At 39.5% G+C, this 18,654-nt stretch overlaps 2 protein-coding genes across 5 annotated transcripts in view; both read right to left on the reverse strand.

Moving 5' to 3' along the window:
* Positions 1–2,419: 2,419 nt before the first annotated feature.
* MRPS10 (mitochondrial ribosomal protein S10) lies at positions 2,420–9,910 on the reverse strand. The gene is made up of 7 exons (XM_053938033.1): positions 9,679–9,910; positions 6,565–6,623; positions 6,394–6,466; positions 5,211–5,350; positions 4,625–4,733; positions 3,427–3,516; positions 2,420–3,157 (listed from the first exon to the last, which is right to left on the reverse strand). Exons 1-7 carry the CDS (start codon positions 9,712–9,714, stop codon positions 3,071–3,073), a joined length of 594 nt encoding a protein of 197 aa, XP_053794008.1. The 5' UTR covers positions 9,715–9,910; the 3' UTR covers positions 2,420–3,070.
* A 1,631-nt stretch (positions 9,911–11,541) lies between these two features.
* TRERF1 (transcriptional regulating factor 1) overlaps positions 11,542–18,654 on the reverse strand; it is a 99,887-nt gene continuing 92,774 nt past the window's right edge. For all 4 annotated transcript variants that reach the window (XM_053938030.1, XM_053938029.1, XM_053938032.1 and 1 more), the window contains 5 exons: positions 16,612–16,700; positions 15,681–15,794; positions 14,827–15,015; positions 14,191–14,399; positions 11,542–13,556 (listed from right to left, as the gene is read on the reverse strand). In XM_053938030.1, the coding sequence (XP_053794005.1) occupies positions 13,235–13,556; positions 14,191–14,399; positions 14,827–15,015; positions 15,681–15,794; positions 16,612–16,700 (923 nt within the window). In that variant the 3' untranslated portion in view covers positions 11,542–13,234. The remainder of the gene's footprint in view (positions 13,557–14,190; positions 14,400–14,826; positions 15,016–15,680; positions 15,795–16,611; positions 16,701–18,654) is intronic.

The following is an 18,654-nucleotide window of genomic DNA, read 5'->3' on the forward strand; positions in this document are numbered from 1 at the left end:
TAAAAGCTCTTTATATTCTTTGTATCCCCGTATTTCTGTATGACCTACCTGAAACGCCTCTAATCTTTATTCACCAGGGGCTGTTGTAATTTGTAAAGCGCACACAATAGGTTTCAGTTTGTCTCTGGGAGTACAAGAACTAAGTGAGAGCAATATAATTCCAAAGATGATGGAGACATGGAATATTCTGGGGACAGAGTTTAGTATTTGGACTGTAGCTTCTTGACTGTCTTGACCTTAGGGCACCCATGGATTTGACTGAAGGAAGCAAGCACATCAACTGCACTTCAGTTACACAGAAGCCTCCAGGAGTTACTCCTGCGTGTTGTTAATCCCACGGTCTGTCCCTTCAATAAACCCCTCTGGCCTGGGGGAAATTGTCTTAATCCAAACCATTCTACCAACCTGCTTTACTCAGTACCCCGAAGCACACAGACAGCAGCAGCAGTTGGCTGTGCCCAGCAGCAGAAATTCCCTTGGCAGGTTCTGTCAAAGCTAACATGCTATGTAACAACACTAAAATAAATGATTTCTAGCTAGCAGGGCTTTTTGGTGAAGTTGGCAGTCATGCTCTGTAAGAGGAAAAATATTGCCAATCAATCCCACTTCTGTCAGGAATGTGAAAAAGGCAGTATATTTTTATATTGCAAATTTGTTTCTTGTTGACTTAGAATTTGGCCTTGGGAGACAGCAGGAAGAGCAGGAGTCTGATAAGTGCTGAATCAAGAGAGCTCAGAACTCTTTGGGGATTGCATTCTTGTATATTAAAAAGGGAAAACTATAGGATCTTGGTGACAGCAAGCCTGTAGCTTGGACTCCAGTGTTGTTTGTACACTCTTTCCAAAATTCTGACTATGGTATTTCACACTACTTCGTGGAGTTTCAGTCTGCTTTTTAATATTGACTTATGAATTAAAAATGCATGGATCTCATTATTTTGTGATGTTCTGAATGCCAGCACTTGCTTCTGTGGCCACTTATTCACACGTCTTTTCACCAGAATGGGAAAGTTTTTTTAGCAGCTTAGAAGATTTGGTCCTGTAGCTGGAACTCTATCCTCACCCCCTTTTCCTCTCTCCATCCTGACTTCAATTTAACCATTGAAACCAATGATATTTCAAAAATGTTTCCCTCTTTCTGCTCAACTCCTTCCTCCCTCTTCCCCATTCCTTGTGTGAGAAGGATCCTGCTTGAGCAGTATTTGGTGTATAGGATTAAACTACTTAAAATGGTGTGGTGCCATTGATGTGTGTCTTAGAAGATGTTTTTCCCAGGAAATGAACACCTCAGCTTCTCTGTCATGGAGGCATGGGCAGTAAAACAGCACTGATGCTGATATCCCATAGACCAGCAAACATGTAACCACTGTTATATGATAATCTTTCTTAAATTAGATCTCTCCACTTGAAAATTTTAAATAAATTTTTTTAAATGAACTTGTAAAATCACCCTGGAGCTCCTAGTTGCTAACATGACAACATATCACCAGCAATGTTCTTTTTACAGATTTCTTATGTACCAGCATCTCTGATTCCAGCAATAATATTGGAAAGAAAAGGAAGGAGAAAAGCTTGCATTATTTGAAATCTGTTCTGCTGACCCCATTCTGTCAGCAACCACAACTAAACCCCATCAGCAGAAGTCTGCTGCTGCTACCTGTGTATCTCCAGCACTTTTATCTGCATGACGTTCCAGAGACAGATGGTTTATAAAAGACAATTCCTTTCTTTTAGAGAACTCTACCAATAATATGAACAGAACAGATTTCTCCTTGTTGGCTTACTGCCTTCACTCTTTTGTCTCACAGCAACTCCCCTTCATGCCTTTCTTTATACCTGCTTTTCCAGCTCGGTTTTGCCCTTTCACTTGTGAGATTTTTTTCATTTTAGTGTATGTTTTTAATTGAAACAAATGTGTTGATCACATGCTTTCTATCCAAATTCATGAATGGAGAGCTAAAATTTCAAATAATTTTGTCCTAAGTTTCTTAGGCAGTGTAAATTACACAATGGACTCTTGTATGTAGCTTATGAAGTTGCACACTTATTTATTTATATTGTATGCCCTTCTGTGGATATAATGAAAAGAAAGATGTGTAAGCTACAACACTAGGTTGTAGCAAAGAGAAAGGTAAGAAAGGAGTTAATGGCTTCCCTTTCTGTACATCACTCCTTTCATATTCAAACTGGAATTCTAGCAAGGTAGGATGCACATTACTGTGAAGCACACAGCTCTGCTGTGATGCATGGAACATCCCACGTGGCATACACTGCCTTTCTTTAAGGGAATGAAGTTGCTGATCCTGAAAATTCTGCTAAATGGATGCAAAAGTGGGCACTTCAGACAGGGATCATTTAAACTTTGGATGTCTGACTCCTAAGAACACAACAGAGCATGCTCAAACTCTGATGTCTATAAATAGTATGAAGCATGGGGTATTTATTGCAACTACAAATTTTCTGACTGAAAAATCAGAGGAGTTGGTCAGTAGGAAGGAAGATTACTTGAGACAAAACCTAAAGCAATGGTGTCATAGGTTGACAAATGGTTGGAGTGTTGCTGTTGGCACTCGCTAAGAAATGTGGCAGGAAGCAAAAATGGAGAAATGCGGTATAAGTAGGAGAAAAGAAGATGGGAAATAGTTTATCCAACAAACTAGTTTATCCAAAATTGATAAATTGATAACAGTCTGGCATCCATAATATTAAACATGACACAAACATGAAGTGGATTTGCAAGAATTTCAGCATTCAGAAGCCATGTAGTATCAAAATGAGATGGTGAATTTATATTTATGTATATATACACATACTTTTACATATATAAGTAACAATAAACTTTACCTTTCTACAAACTTATTATAAATTAACACAGTCACCGATCACAGAACACAGTAAAACTTCTTCATTTTATAGCAGTTCAGTCTACATGTACTGGAGTTATGAGCAAAAATAACTTGATGAAACAAGTTTTTATAAGAGAACCTTTATTTAACAATGGACTGTCTCAGTCAATGAGGTTGACAGGCACAATGAATTTCAGTACTAATGGAGCCAAGTACCTGGTGTGTTCATGACTTTACTTCAGTTTCTTCTACTTGAGGCAGTGTATCCCAAACAGGTTTCTGAATGTGTTCTGGTATTTTCTCTATCTTAGTCTAAAAGGAAAGAAAAACAACCACTTACTGTACCAGCCAGCTAACATCTAACTACTTTGCTTTATTTATTCTGGGTTGAGACATGAATCAGATTTAAAATGCCACCTAGTGGCACTTCTAAGCAATACAGCCTCTTTACCATGCACTATTTTGGAAAATCTTCCTATCAAACTGCACCCATTTTCTCTGCTGACTTTCTAAAGACTTCAGTAGTTACTGGTACTTGCATCAGGACTCCTAACAGTTAATAATGTGGGGAGGAAACTGACCTTTTTCACTTCCATGGCAACCCCTTCAGGTAAGTTTCGTTGCACGTACTCCAAGTAAACTGCAGCAGTACTGCTTGTTAGGTATTTTAACTACAACAGAAAGAATTTTTTCAAATGAACTACTATTAATAATACTTCAAACAGAATTTAAAAAAAAAATTGCCCTGGCTTCTTTAGGCCTTGCTATGGGGACCAAACATCTTACAGGAAGCCAACTTCCATAATATTCTGAACAAAAGCAATTAATCTGTTAATTAAGCAGTTAATCAACTCTCATGTTAGTGTAAAGTAGTTACTTCACTTCACAGAACTGCACGTGCTACCTGGGAGCACATGCATTGATTATGATGGAAGTGGTGGATCTTAACACTGCAGGTATCAAATGAAATTAATTACAGATGATACAAGAATCACCAGCTTTTCTATACTCCCAAAGTTCAAGCCTGTTATAAATCCTGCAACTACAGAGTTCCACTGGAATACTGATTTTTTAGTTTCTCCTGGTTCCACTGATTTATTGATCCTTTAGGTTTTCCTGGAAGGCAAAAATACGGCTTATGGTATGTGGGCAGCCACTCATGTCAGGGGACTTAAAAGTCCCATTTTGCTAAGCACTGTGCAAATATACAGTAAGACACCCGGGAGCCACAAAATGCTGGCAGTAAAACTTTCTTCTAAGAAAGTCAACCACAGCTGCATTCTAAACCATAGAATCAGCCACAGAGCTGGTGGTTTGTCTATGTTTCCTTTCTTCTACTTCCTACATGCAGTTTTAGTTTGCCACATGATGCTGCACAGAACAAAAGTATGCCTGCTCAAAAACATCAGACCAATTCACAGAGTACAGAACCCTGAGTGACTGGCAATGCCAATGATTTAGCTGCATCTTCTTCCCTTCCTGAGAAAACGCTCATCCCAATGATTTTTGGAAACCAAGAGCATAACACACATCAATTCTACCTTACTTTCTTTAGCTTTTTTCAGCTCTTAAGATGATGGTAAAAATAAAACTTTTTGGTCCAAAAATTATGTAGGCTGTGCATTCAGAATAACTCGTGTTGCGTTTTATGTAACTAGGTCAGCTGTTTTCCAATATTCTCCTGCATTCTACTCCCCAAAACAATTTCATTTGTGCATAAGCATGTAGTAATATCTTTGAATTGTGCACCTAGAACAACTTTGTTTCCTTCTTTCTTACCTCTAAACACATGTAATGTGTTCTCATTTCATACTGAACTCTGTGCTTCTTGTAAATGTGTACAGATTTGAGAAGTGTTAATCGTTCTATCGTCTTTGGGGGTTTATCTCTGAGCAAAGAAGAAAAAGAAATTTTCATGTTATATAAAGGATGATAATACAAGTTTATCTGCAATATTATGCTGAAATCCCTGTTCTTATTTGACATTTAGAAGATCTACAAGGAAATATCAAACACTGGTACAGTTGTTATTAACTCACATGGGCATGGTTAACACTCAGGTATTAACCAGCACTGGGTCAGGGAAGCTACAGCCCTGACAGCTGTACAGAAAGTATTGTCAGTATCCTTCATGTAGATAAAAAGCACTTCCACTATAGCAGTGCTGACTGCAGAACTGCTGCTGGTTTCTCATCACTGTCCTGCCATCAAAGAAGTGTTAGGTCTGTAATCTGAGAAAAAAATGTCAGATCATAGCCATTTCTTATAAAAAGAAAAAAAAATACTTCTACACAGAGGACTTGAATTATAGTAGATAACAGAAGAAGTGTATCACTCCATATCACTCTACAGATCAGTTACTTACACTTTTTCAACAGAGATGCCAAGTTCTTTAGCTGCAAGCACTGCAAAATATTCATAGCTGTCCAACACAGCTTTATCGTGGCCTTTAACTAAAATGGACAATCTCTTGTACAGTGTTTCTGGCTCATCTGAAATAGATACCTGCATTTTTGAAGAAAGGACAAGAGTTACCACACCATGTTCTTCTAAATTAATGCATGCACTGTGTATTTCCTTAGCCTGCATGGCCCATTTGTAAAAGAGCAAAACACCCCACAATCCGTTGAGCTTCTTATTTTAGTTTATCTAGCAGAATCTGCCTGTATTACCTTGACTGACAGGTCTCACTCTACCAGGGAAGGCAAAGTATGAAGAGATATCTAACTTCTGAACATTTAGGTAAAATTTCTTCATGCAAAAAAAGGAATGCCAGAGAGATTAAGGAGGACAACACTAGCAGTGGCAAGAATAAAACTCATTGTTGAAGCATGTCTGGAGTACTATTTGTATTTTATAGAGCAGTGTGCAAATACCCAAGAGTTTGCTTGGGTATGGAAATTAAATAGACCATTATGGACAGCAACCAGAATTCTCACTTTACTAAGCCCTAAGACTACTTTAAACACAGTAGTCTTCCCCAGGTGTATTATCCTTCATGTTTGTACAAGTGCAAGTTTATGACTTTCAGTTAGAGCTCCAATTTCTGATGGTCTGGGCTCGCTGATCAACTGGAAGAGGCTTAATGAGTGCAAAAGTGCTGATTTTCCCAGAGGTTCACTCCTAGGCAGTTTAGTACACTAAATCCAGCATGTACCAGCCACAGCAGGAAGGCTGGATCAGCACTGTAGATCTAATGCTGCCTGTCAGATGTTTCTGAAGCCCTTGTCAAAAGGCTGCAAGCTGCTGCAGGTATTGAACTGAATATGGCCAAAAAGTTGGTATTTCATAGAGTTTCAGCTGCACAGAAAAGGAGGAAAGTTACTGAGAGGCAACTGTGAGCTACAGAAATCTTGTTGGGGAAAAAAAAGCCACATCAAAACAGAAGATCTCCAATACCAATAATCTAAATTACTTCTTTCTCTATGACAAATTTGACATCACTAAGGCAGACCTTCAAAAGCCTGCAATAAAAGAATTCAAGTTTTTCTGGATGTCCTCTTTATTACTAAGATAATATACAAAATACTGTGTTACAGAACACTCACCAAAGGATTAGTCTTAGGCTCCTGTGTATCACCATGGGATCCAGCCAGCCGTGCTCCCATCAAGTTGGAGCTCCTAGAAATACAGTCACGGGGACAGCATAAAATAAGTTGTTAAAGTTTGATTTTATTTTTTCAGGGACTATGGAGGAGCAGTGGAAGGAGGAAACTTACGGAAGAAAATACTGCTTTTGCATAATTCTGCTTGCATAACTGACAGGAAAAGCTGATCCCTGTATAAAACAGATAAGTTATGTTATGATGATTTTCCCCAAATCAGACAGCAGCCAGTTAATACAGGTTTATTAAAGATTACTTTTTTGCACACCAAAGCACAGTCACTGATTTGACAAACTAGGAAGTTTGCTCCATTGGAAAACACAGGAAAACAGGAGCATGGAAATGTATTTCAGTATACAATAGCACCTAAAAAAAGAAGCATGTTAAGGGCACAGTAACAGTATGCACTTACTACTGAGGCATCTGAGTAGCAATTACAAAGTGTATTTTTAACAGAACTATTTTTGTGGCATCAGATGCCATTTATGGCAGTAATATTCAACAGTAATATTTTCTCTTTAGTTTAACTTTCATGGTATAATATATATATTAAAAAATATATATTAAATATATATATATATATATTGTCAAGTGACAAGCCTAGGTAGGACTTAAAAAAGCAATTGAAAACAGTATCCTATAAATGCAAAAATTCAGACTGTGAATTTAACTGGAAAGTAACTGTTTTTTTCAGAAAAAAAAGTTCCTTGTGATTTTGAACACTTGTTCTTTTGAACAGAACATTTAAATAGAAATACTTCTTACAAGCAAATGAACCATGTTTAAAAGATAACATGATTCTCTTTGTTAGAAAAAGAATATAGTTGTTAATCAGGTGACATTACTATCTCTCATACTAGAATAATTGTTCCCTTCTGAACATTATGTGGCTTCTAGCTTCCTTCCACTAATTCTTAATTTGGCAAAGTTATAGACTATTTGGGGGGGGGGAAAGGAACTCTCACTTAACAGAACCTCAGAGCTGCAGCAGAATGCTGAAGCCAAATTAGTTACTTATCTTGACCCTTGATCCTCTTTTTTGACATGTGCTGGAGTCATAGCTTTAGGAGAGAAGACAGATACACTACCCAAGAGTTATACAGGTGACTGTCTAATCAAATAATCAGAAAACAGCCAGGCTTTACACTTTTTCAGGTAATCTTACTGTAGTTGCCTGTGGATCTGTGTAACTCACTCTATGACGCTACTAGGTCCCTAACCTTTTCCAGTATGCATCATACATTCATTATACATCAGCAGTGAGCAAAACTGTTTTCTGAAGTAATTTTGCCTCAGTCACAATTTATCTACAAATGCTGCTTCCCATAAAGAAGATGTCTGCAGGAAGAGGCAGGGGAGATTTCTGTTTACAAAGCTGACTGGTACAAATGCCTCCCCTTAAGCAGTCCTTTCAAATCCAGATCTTCACAGAGTCACTACTGTTACATTCCTAAAGTGCATAACAAAACAGGAGCACTGAGTATTTGTCACTGTAGTTGATAATCATTCAGAAAGTTTCAAAGTTTATGCTGAGCCTTAATACCTAAAAGTAGTGAAATAGAGCTAGTAATTATCTAATGACAGGTAATAAAATAGAGGGACAAGAGCACATAATGACAGGACATGGGGGAATGGCTTCAAACTGAAAGAGGGTAGGGGTAGATTAGATATCAGAAAACAGTTCTTGACTGTGAGGGTAGTGAGGCATTGGAATAGGCTGCCCAGAGAAGCTGAGGATGCCCCATCCCTGGGAGTGTTCAAGGCAAGGCTGGATGGGGCTCTGAGCAACCTGATCTAGCAGAAGGTGGCCCTGCACATGGCAACGGGTTTGAAATAGATGGTCATTAAGGTCCTTCCCAATTCAGGCCTATGATTCTATGGCAAAATTATGTTGACATTTGCACTCAAGTCTCTCTTCCTGAAGTCAGAATGCTGCCTTCCTTCCATTCAATGCCAATATAAAATATAGTAACAATCAGCTGACACCAGGAAGCAGACAGGCCCATGATCATAAAAAACTATTCAGTGCAGGGCTTAAGCTGTTTGTGCAAGTACATGACACAGAATCTGATCCCAGATGACAAATGTAAGGCTATTAACTATAATAATAACAACTGAATATTTTATCTGTTTTGTGTTTTTTAATGCATGTGTGTGTGCAGTCTATGCTATGTATTCTTTTACTTATAACTGCTTGACCTGGTAATAAGGATTTATTATTTGCATGCAAAGATAGATGCACTCATGGTATATTGTGCTATGTGGTTTTAGATACAAAAATTTCAGTCTTAATGCAATAAAAATGAATAAAACAAAACCTGATGAAGCAGTAGAGTCCTATCCCACACACTAAGGTCTGCAGCCTTTCCAGTATTCTATGATTGTGCATGTTATTCCTACCACATGCCATCTCCCTTTGTTACTAATTAAGCAGACCTGTATCAATTCAAAAGTTTTTGTAACATTAAATTAAAGGTTCTCTATGCAAATTTTGACAAAATAATACACTGAAAACCTCAGCTAGTAGATATGACATTCAGTGGGCAAGAATTCGTAAACAGCTTCACTGTCTGATTTAATGATGTGCTCTTGCTAATGGCCATCATAGAAGGTGGAAATGACACTCAAAGACTGCAATGTAACAGAACCAAGATACTGCACAAAACATAATTACCCCTCTCCTAATGCAAAATAGCCTTAATTTTGTTTGGTTGAGAGCCTCTGAAGTGTCAGGGGGAGACTGACGCATGAAAAGCAAGTCCAGAACACACTGCATAGTCAGAAGAGAGTTTAGGGCTTCAGAAAATCCAATTTTCTCCATTTGCGAGAAAGCAATCACTGTTTTTAAGTCCAAACTAGCAAACATCATCAGAGCAATATGCATTCCTGTTATTTTACGTGGTAACTTCCAAGCTTTGAAACTTTTAAGACTAGAAACTCGCCTAGCACACGGCCTCCAAATCCAAGTCACCTACTCTTCACTATCCCTTCCACCCGGACTAACTGCGGGAACAGTTAAGAGTTCGCCAGGCGATGATGGCGTGCAGAGACACAGTCCCACGCTGTACAGCCCCAGCCCTCCCGGAGCCCGAAGGATAGCATTTGCTACGTCCTCTTTTCCCACTCCCCTCAGGAATGAAGACGAGGAGGAGGAGGAGGAGGAGGAGGAGGAGGAGGAGGAGGAGGAGGACGGTGCTCCCGTGTTCCCTCTCCTCCCACACACCGCACCTGACAGAGCCGCCGGCACAGCCACCCCGCCGCCATCTTGGCTCCGCCCCTGCCCGCCCTGCTTCGCCCGGAAGGAGAAGAGCGGCCGCGGCCCGCACCTCCTTCCCCGGCTGGGGCGGCCCAGGCCGCGGGGCAGCGCTCGGGGCTGCGGAGGCGAGCCGGGAGCTCGCACGGCGCCGCAGGAACAGCCCCCAGCTCGGCTCCTCAGCCCGGCGTCCGCCTCCCCCGAGCGCTGCCTCAGGGCAGCACCGACGGAGCCAGGGCTCCCCCTCAGCCGCTTCCCGCCAAAGACGGCCGCCGGTCCCTTCACTGGCGCTCTCCGTCCTGTTCTCTAGGAATCCTTTGAAAAAAACCCAAACTAAACCAATTACACGAACCCTAGTATTCAACCTTCTCCCCGCTCTTAAAAATATTTTAAAAAGGGATACAAGCCCGTTAGAGCAACAAAACCCATTCGACTGTGTTTTACTGATATATAAAAATGACTGGAAATGGCACATAAACCCCTTTCTTTTTACACATACAAATAGCAGTTAATAATAAAACACAGCATCTGACCGGTACCAAATCTTCAAAGGGAGTGGAAAAATAAATAAGTACTAATTTATGCCACTAAACCATCCTTAAATACACACAACCGGGTAGGCAGTGTAGTGAGGGTAATCTGAAATTAAGCTGTGTGCAAGTCAAATGCTAACAACGGAAACCTGAAACCAGCATAGATCACAAGCTCTATCAAATGTATACATATCTTTTATTTTGTTACTTCCTCTGCCACCTAAAATTACAGTCTGCTTTTTACACTAAAATGCCTAAAATATTTACACAACCATCTTCTAATAAAATAACAGTTAAATATTGAAAATAAGATTTTTCTCATAAAATATGTTTTCTGTACACATTTTATCAAAGAGGACTAGCTCCAATACTGAATAGTTTTCCATCATCAACCATCAGCAAGAAAAAAAGTTTTCTGAAACAAAACTATGTTCAACTCATGTACAAATAGGCAGAACAGCACATTTAACATCAGCCAATGCAACACTTAATGATGAAGTCAATGTCTGAGGCCTAAATCATGTACTGCTTAGGAAATGTGCATTTCTTTTTTTTTTTTTTTCCCTTTATGAATAACATCTTTGGTTATCATTGTTCTATTATATTCTTGACTGTACAATAAAACAGCACCCAATTAATGTTACTTAACCAGGCATATGTATGTGTATATATATATATTTATAGATACTCAATTTAGCACAGGTCCTGTGCAACTGTTACTAAAAAAGTGTCACTGTAGATTCTTTAATACAGAGCTGCTCTTCAGAATCAAGCCCCTAAGTTTCTACTGTATTTCACTCCGTTCTTTAAGCAGAACTCTGATTTCAATCATAATTTTGCTTAAACAGTTTTTAACCACCAGGAACCTGAAAACCTGTCTGTTTTCCAGTGTAGAGCCTTTCTCACAAAGATCCTTAAAGGTTTAGGAGAGGAAGGAAGAGTAAACTCTGCTGGGCTGTTTCCAACAGAGACCCCTGAAAGCCAACACGTTTTAATGCTCACAGAAGCCTCCACTTTGCAAACCACGAAGACTTGCAGTATCTATGATATTTTTTGACAGTGGGTCTTGCTGGTGGTACACAGCTGAGCGCCCAGTCTGCTGACCCTGGGTGCATATGACCCCTGTGAAAGTAAAATGTCACAGCATGGACAGGAACTGCTGGGGAATGTGCTGATTGGCAGGTTGGGAAAGAAAAGGCTGCTGCTGCCTGATCTCCTGAAGCTTAAGCGTACAATGACTGAGAACATCACCTCTTATGTGACAGGAGTGAAATTCCACCCACTGGTCAAGCCCTACTGCAAAACCCTCTGGAAAACCTCCCAGAACACTAAAACAACCATGTGCACAGGAGCTTCACTAACTGGAAACTGAGAAGTTATTTCCATTTTCCTGAAGAGTTGTTCTTTAGCATCAGAACATTCGACCTTAAGTAGAAACCTGAGGTCATTTGGCTTCACATATTTGGCTTTGACAGAGAAGGCACCTCTCTCTGTCAGTGGGTCCCACTGGTTCTGAACTTGTGTGGTCAGGTAACTCCTATAGAAGTGCTGTGATTTACCCTCCTTTTGCATAGTTAAACAAGGATAACAAGTAGAAAATAAGATCCACCATCCCTCAGATTCTGGTGAAGATATTAGGAATACGGCAAAAAGAACCAAATAAAACCCAACCCATAAAAAAAAAAAACCCAAACAAACCTGAAGCCTGGAAGATATGAAATAAGTCTTATAAACTATTTTATAAAGTTAACCATACTCCTCTACTGTGCAAAATTCACAAGAAAATCAGTGCTGCTGCCTGTGAGAGCTCTGCAGTCAGCATTCATATTCTGTAATTAAAGGTCCACTCAACCTAACTCCATTTCTTCCTTGTTTTATTCTGCAACATACAGTTCTTTCATATGCTGTTTAATCAGAGAACCAAATATATATTTATATAAACTCTGTCAGGTGTCCAGTATGTAGATCTGAACCTAAGGGAGGAGAAATGGTCATTAAACAGCAACATCAACTCACCTCTGCAGCATGTTTGTGGTAAATAAACAACAGCTGAATTTGATGTAAAGAAGAGGACTGAAAATGGCACAAGAATAACACATTATACCTAGGTGCTGAAAGCCTATCAGTCTCTTTTCCAATGGCAAGAATGCTTCCCTGTGTTTGCCTGGCGAGAGAGCAAGCATTGCTCCAGCACACACTCCCCTAAAACCACAGAGATGGCTACTCCACAGTGTGATTTATTGTCATGGGACAATATTTCCAGTGCAATATGATTACCAAGGCAGTGTTCCTGATTCAGTGTTCCCATCAGAGGATGTGGAACATAGAACAATCATTTTCCTTCGTCAATCCTTGAAATAAGGTCATTTTAAAATCAGCAGATCAAAACCTTGATAAAATGGAATGTCTAAAATGTCCTGTGTAACCAGGACAGAACTGAAAATGAACTGCGATATTACTTACTCTTTCACAGTTAAACCAGATCTTTTTTTCCTCCATCTTGCTTAAAATGGCAGCACAAAGACAAATAATGTAATCGTATCTTTAAGAGAGATGACATTTACTCTCTAGAAGATGCTGGAAATGATCCAATATAGACAAAAAAAAAGTTTCATCAGAAGTGTGTGAAATTTATTCTTGTAATTGGGGTAAAATGAAAATTGGAAGAGTTAAAGACTAAAAATTCTACCAGGACCATCTGGTAAGAACTGATAGCAGAACCATGAACTCTTGTAATTAGTGGCCGTGGAAGTTATCAGCAAAAAGAGCTCAGATAAAAACACCTTATAAGAATATTTGTACCAATTATTTATTTCTTCCCCCAAAACACAAATTAATAAAAAAAAAAAGGGAAAAAGCAGATTTTTTTCTAGACCTGGATAAAAGAATTATAATTTTCAACAGGTAGTTTACAATCAGTGGGAATAAACAAGCAGTCCAGGTTTCCTGATTGATCCATTCAGGGTGTGCTCAGTAGCTGTCTATTAAACAACTTTATTTACAACTCAGCATCATCCTGCAGTAGATCTGGATCTTCATCATCCAGTAAGAGGTCAGCATCCATGACTTCATTCTCTTCCATGACATCACCCAGATCTGGAACAACATCATCATCAATGTCACCAACATTTTCAACATGTTTAACCAAGCTCATGTGATCCAGGGGGATCAAACTATGCCCAGCTGGCCCAGTAGTTCTTGCAATAGTGGCTGCCATTTCTGCTGCCACAGCAGCTTTCTGAGCCTTCTGCCTTTGCTGTTCTTCTTGTTGTCTGTGAGTCTTCATATGAGCATTGCGGCTTTTGATTTTGAAAAAGACCCTAAATTTTAAAGGAAAAAAAAATCAGATTAAAATGCACTGCTTTTGATGAAATGAGCCAAAAAAGACTCAACAACTTATCAGTACATTTGCTTCCTTGTCCTGAAATAGAAGTCAGTGAAGTCTGCAATGCCATGGTGTGAATTTCAGGGACATATTACCAGATTTATACATTCCGATGGTATCAAAATGGCCTACTCTGGTTTTGCCAGAGGTAGTTTGTAGCTCCCACACCTGCTTCAGTATCTATGCACATCCTAATTTTCCCTCTATCAGTTTCACAACCATCTTGCACAACAGGGAGAAAGTGAACGATTACCATGATGGACAAACTCAAGCACAGAAACACAGAAAAAGTTGCCCACTGTCACATCCAAGTTGGTGATGAAGCAGGAAGCTGGAATGTCAGATGTAGAAATTCTAGCAGGTAAGTGAAAAATAGGACTAAATACTGCAAGGGGCATCCAAAATATCATGCAAACCTCTCTCTGACAGTTTTCGTAAAAGAACGTATCATCTAGGGGGAAAACTACTTCCAAGACAATGAGAGCAAAATACAAAGTTTGTTCACAGCACTGCTGATCTGGAATCTAAACAGAAAAAGGTGATGCTGTACTGCAGACAGTCACACTTACTTGCCACACTCCTTGCAAGGAAAAATTGTCGTTGGGTCGGTCTCGCCGCTTGTTGTGCTGTGGGCAGGTGAGCTCTTGATGGAGCAGTATCCGCTCTGCGTACCAGATTTCTGCTTCGTGCCAGGAATGGTGCAGCGTGTTTTTGTCACCTGGTTTGTACCTCCGTGAATGCGAGCGTGGCCATTCAGCGCTTGTCGGGAATTGAACACCTGGCAGGGAGTGGGGTGGAGGGGAGAGGAAAAAAAAAACCCAAGAAATCACAAGGAAACACTGGAACTGCAGAAAGTAGGATGATGAATGCATATCACAACAGAACAAGTGTACACGTCTAATATGCACCGTCTACTCACTCAAATGGTGCTTGCTTTCAGCAATATCCCACTATAATTGAAGACAATCACAATAAAACAAAGCAGTGAGCTATCCTATTATTACAGTTGTGTAACCTAATTAGAGCTATTGCCATATAGTATTTCTAGCTGGTACATCGTCTCAGGATTCAGTTTTTCTGTACAGATCAAACTGCTTCTCTTTTGTGGGGTGGGAATTAAAAGCAGTCAAAATCAGAATTCGCTAGTTTACACATGCGACCACCACCGCTACCCTCTCCCCATTAAATATACCAAACACACGTACAGCGCCACAGTTTGGCATTTCACAGATGAAGGAGGATGAAGACAGTGAAAGACCCTGAACAGCAGGTAGATCTATAGGTCCAACAAGAGAGATTGCTGGTGGGTCAGGTGACTTCTGCATTTCCCTTTCTTCCTTTCTGTCTTCTTCCATCTCCTCATCTTCCTCTAAGACTTCCTCTTCTCCACTTGTCTAAAATAGACAGTGCATTTAAGGAACACTAGAAATATGGTCAGACAGCACTGGATAGTAGGATATACACAGTTCTGGAACAACATGTTGTTTAGTCAAGTGTGCTTGCCAGTATCACTATTTCTTCCCATTCTGAATGAACTTCTGATCTTACTGGAGCTACCACCCCTTAATGGATAAGGTATAGCACATAAACTTCTCTGCATGTGTATTATGAAGCTGTAGCTCCAAAGATCTACAGATGCCAGGCGCAGTGCTGTCCTCCTGCCACCTCCTGCCAGGAAGGCCATGTACTTGTAGTCAAGTTATTTAAACAAAACCCCAAAACGACCAACCAAAAAAAACCCAACCCACAAACCAACACATCCCAAGTGGTATTTGTACTGGAATGTTAGAGCAGCCTTTAGGAGCACACATGGGCACAGGCACAATTTACAGAGGTTTCCCTGGACTACAGTTAAATAATGCACTTTTATCTGGTTGCGGTCCAGCCACACAAATCTTGGTGTAGCTGAGGTCACAAAATATTCATACAGACCATAATTTAGAATTATGGAAGAATTTCTATTGAAAGATACCTATGTCACCTAATTCAACCTTCTCCTCAAAAAAGGTCAAACAAAAATTATCAAGTGTTAAACTTTCTCATCTTCTTTTAGACTTACCAAGCATTCATCTCTTTTCTTCTCTAAGCGCGTTCTGTGTTTCCGTCCCAAACGCAAGATTTTCTTCCAGGTATAGTAGTATTCCACACATTGTGCAACTGTCTTAGACTTAACCTGTAGTTAAGGAATTGCAGAAATAGTCCAGTCTTATTTTTTTGCTTTCATTCAACACAATTTCAATATATTCCAAGAGATAGGCTTTATTCCTCAAACATTCAAATGGAGGAAAAAAAAGGCAGTTTGACTACAACAGGAATACTCTTGTAGAATAATTATTAAAAAAATCTTTTTCCAGTCAAATTTGCACTGACTTTTTCAACTTCAGTAGATTTCTCTGGGATTCTCTAAACTCCAGACAGAAAATTACTCAGAATGTACTCTTGTGGTTTAGTTGTACAGTATCACTGAGAAATCTAGGAATTAAGACTTACATAAATCCACATATTTTTCAACATTTGAGCTAACAAGTAAGGTATTGTGCCCTGAGATTCATAACCTTGTCTTTTCTGCTTTGTGGCAGAAATGGAAAGTAAGCCCAAACATGTTTTCTCTTTATTAACAGGTTTCAACCCTTTCTGGCACCAGGCTCAATGCCAGCAACTCTGGTACCTTGTAAAAAACTGCCAGAGAACACCAAGACAGTAACGGAAAACCATACTTCCCACACATAAATGCCATGATTTGGATTCCAGGTGTGAAAACTTTCACAAGAGGAACAACTTTTAATTATTTTTAACTGTTTTTTACATGTATCTAATGCACAGGTACAACCAATGAATATACCACTCCTACCAGTGTTCTTGTAACCACTGCTACCTCTATGTCTGTCACCAGCTGGTCTGGGCACTGGAGGGAAATTGAAGAGGAACAGAATAGACCAAAAGGGAAAAAAAAAAAACCCTAGCAATTGACAGAACAGAAATAACCTTACCATTTTCTGTACAAATATGAAATCTTTGCTGTAGGTGGACAATGCCTCTTTGAACAGTCTCCTTTCTTGATGCGTCCACTTGTCAGAGCCTTAAAAAGAAAGTGAAATCATTATGAACGATAAAAACTCACCACCTTTATGTTGATGCCATATCTGAAATGAGAACCAGGAGGTCTCAAGCACATGTGAATGATGGCTGCTACCCAAATACAAGCATGGTTGTACCGACTCAGAGCTGAAGTGCATCTAACCAGTATTTGGTCTCCAGCAGTGGTGGCAGGCAGTAGCCTAGGGAACAGTAAGATCAGGGCAAGCAAATATAATGCCTGTCCCTAATTTCTCCTAAGCTCTGACCATGTTGGGCACAGGGGATTTCCTGAGTCTGCTGCAATTTGCTTATTTGCTTATAAGTGCTGAGCCACTCTTCCTTTCAACCAATTAAACTTCTCGTACCCAAACATCCTTTGCCAAGAGTTTCACAGATCAGTGGACCCTCTTCATGAAGAGCCACCTCCCCTTCTTTGTTTCCTGGCTCCCAGTAGCTTCACTGGATGACCCTTCATTCTTCAAGTGGAGGAGAAAGTGAACCCAAGCTTGACCATCACCTCCAAGCTACTCAGACTTGTGTGCCCCTTCTATCACTCCCAAACCTTTGTTCATTACTGCTGTCCCACTCTGAACCTTTTCCAGTACTAAAACATTCCAATAAAGACAAAAGGACCAGAAAGGCACATGAAAGTCCCCATAAAATTCAGGCTTTCACAGTGGCATCACCATGTTTTCTATCCTCTTAATGCTTGACTATTTTTTTAGCTGTTGTAAAATACAGTTGATACTTCCTTAGAACTAGGATTACAATCCCAAACTTTTATTCTAATTGAGAAGTACCACTACAGAGCCATAATTTCCTATGTAAGGATTGTTTATTCCCATGTATGCCACTTTACATTTGATGACACAGAAGTTCATATATCCTTTTGTAAGATCCTTTTGCAACTCTTCACTTGCATGGTTTGGGATAAAACATTTAAATCTTCTGTAGCAGAGGTCACAAGTAGGTAGACACTGTAACAATGTACAATATGCACAAAGTGTTTTTTATCATTTAATAGAAGCTGTATATAAAACTTTTGAATATTGTTATTCTGTGTTTGGTCCCCTGGCCTAACTGCCCATGAAAATGTGAAATCAACATTCAAATTGAACTGAATTTATGCTTTCTCAGTATTAGGCAAACAGAAGGAACACAGGATTGCTCTGCTGCATCGAAACAGTGTTCTGTTTGTTAAGAGTGGGCAGCATTACATATATTAAAGGAAGGATATGCAAGAAGTCATAAAGTGGATGCCTTTGAAATGACTTACACTATGAGAAGATTCTACCTTAGCCTGAGAATTTCTGAAACATCTAAAACTTTTATTAAAGGAACTCCCTAATATTCCTGTCAATGTTACTGCTCTTGATAGAAATGCTTGCCTCTGCACTGATTTCAATTAACTTGTGTCTTGGCACCACACATGGTATTGAACTCTACAAGTTACTATTTTCTTAAAAAATAGCAGTATTATTAACTGCAAATGTTTTGTTTTTCAGCATCAGCTGTCAGGCTTACAAGCTCAGAGCAGGTATCTCATTACTCCTTTATATGCTGAAAACTACAAAATTAACTTTTCTGCAACCTGTTTTTTGTAGGCTCTTCCACTTCTGGATATAAGCATGCATTAGTTATTTCCACAGAGATTTACACTTAAAAACTCTCTTAACCAGAGAGACACTGGCTTCAAGCCATGAGTTTTACTTATCACCCAGAGATCTTTCTGCTGACACACTGCCTTTCCATCTTCTCCCACCCTGAACCAACATCATTCCCTTCTTACACAAGCTGTCAGTCATGAACATTTACCCTCCCTTTGTGCAGGGGTAAATGCACTCATTCAGTCCAGGAGGCTACTCTATTATGCCAAAACATAACTTTAAAAAGCATGACAACACAGGAAAGATTTTTCTTTTTTCCTAGTCATTCTGCTCTTCTCCCTCTACCCC

The sequence above is a fragment of the Vidua chalybeata genome, chromosome 3 (genome assembly GCF_026979565.1).
Source record: "Vidua chalybeata isolate OUT-0048 chromosome 3, bVidCha1 merged haplotype, whole genome shotgun sequence".
In the NCBI taxonomy this organism is placed as follows: domain Eukaryota; kingdom Metazoa; phylum Chordata; class Aves; order Passeriformes; family Viduidae; genus Vidua; species Vidua chalybeata.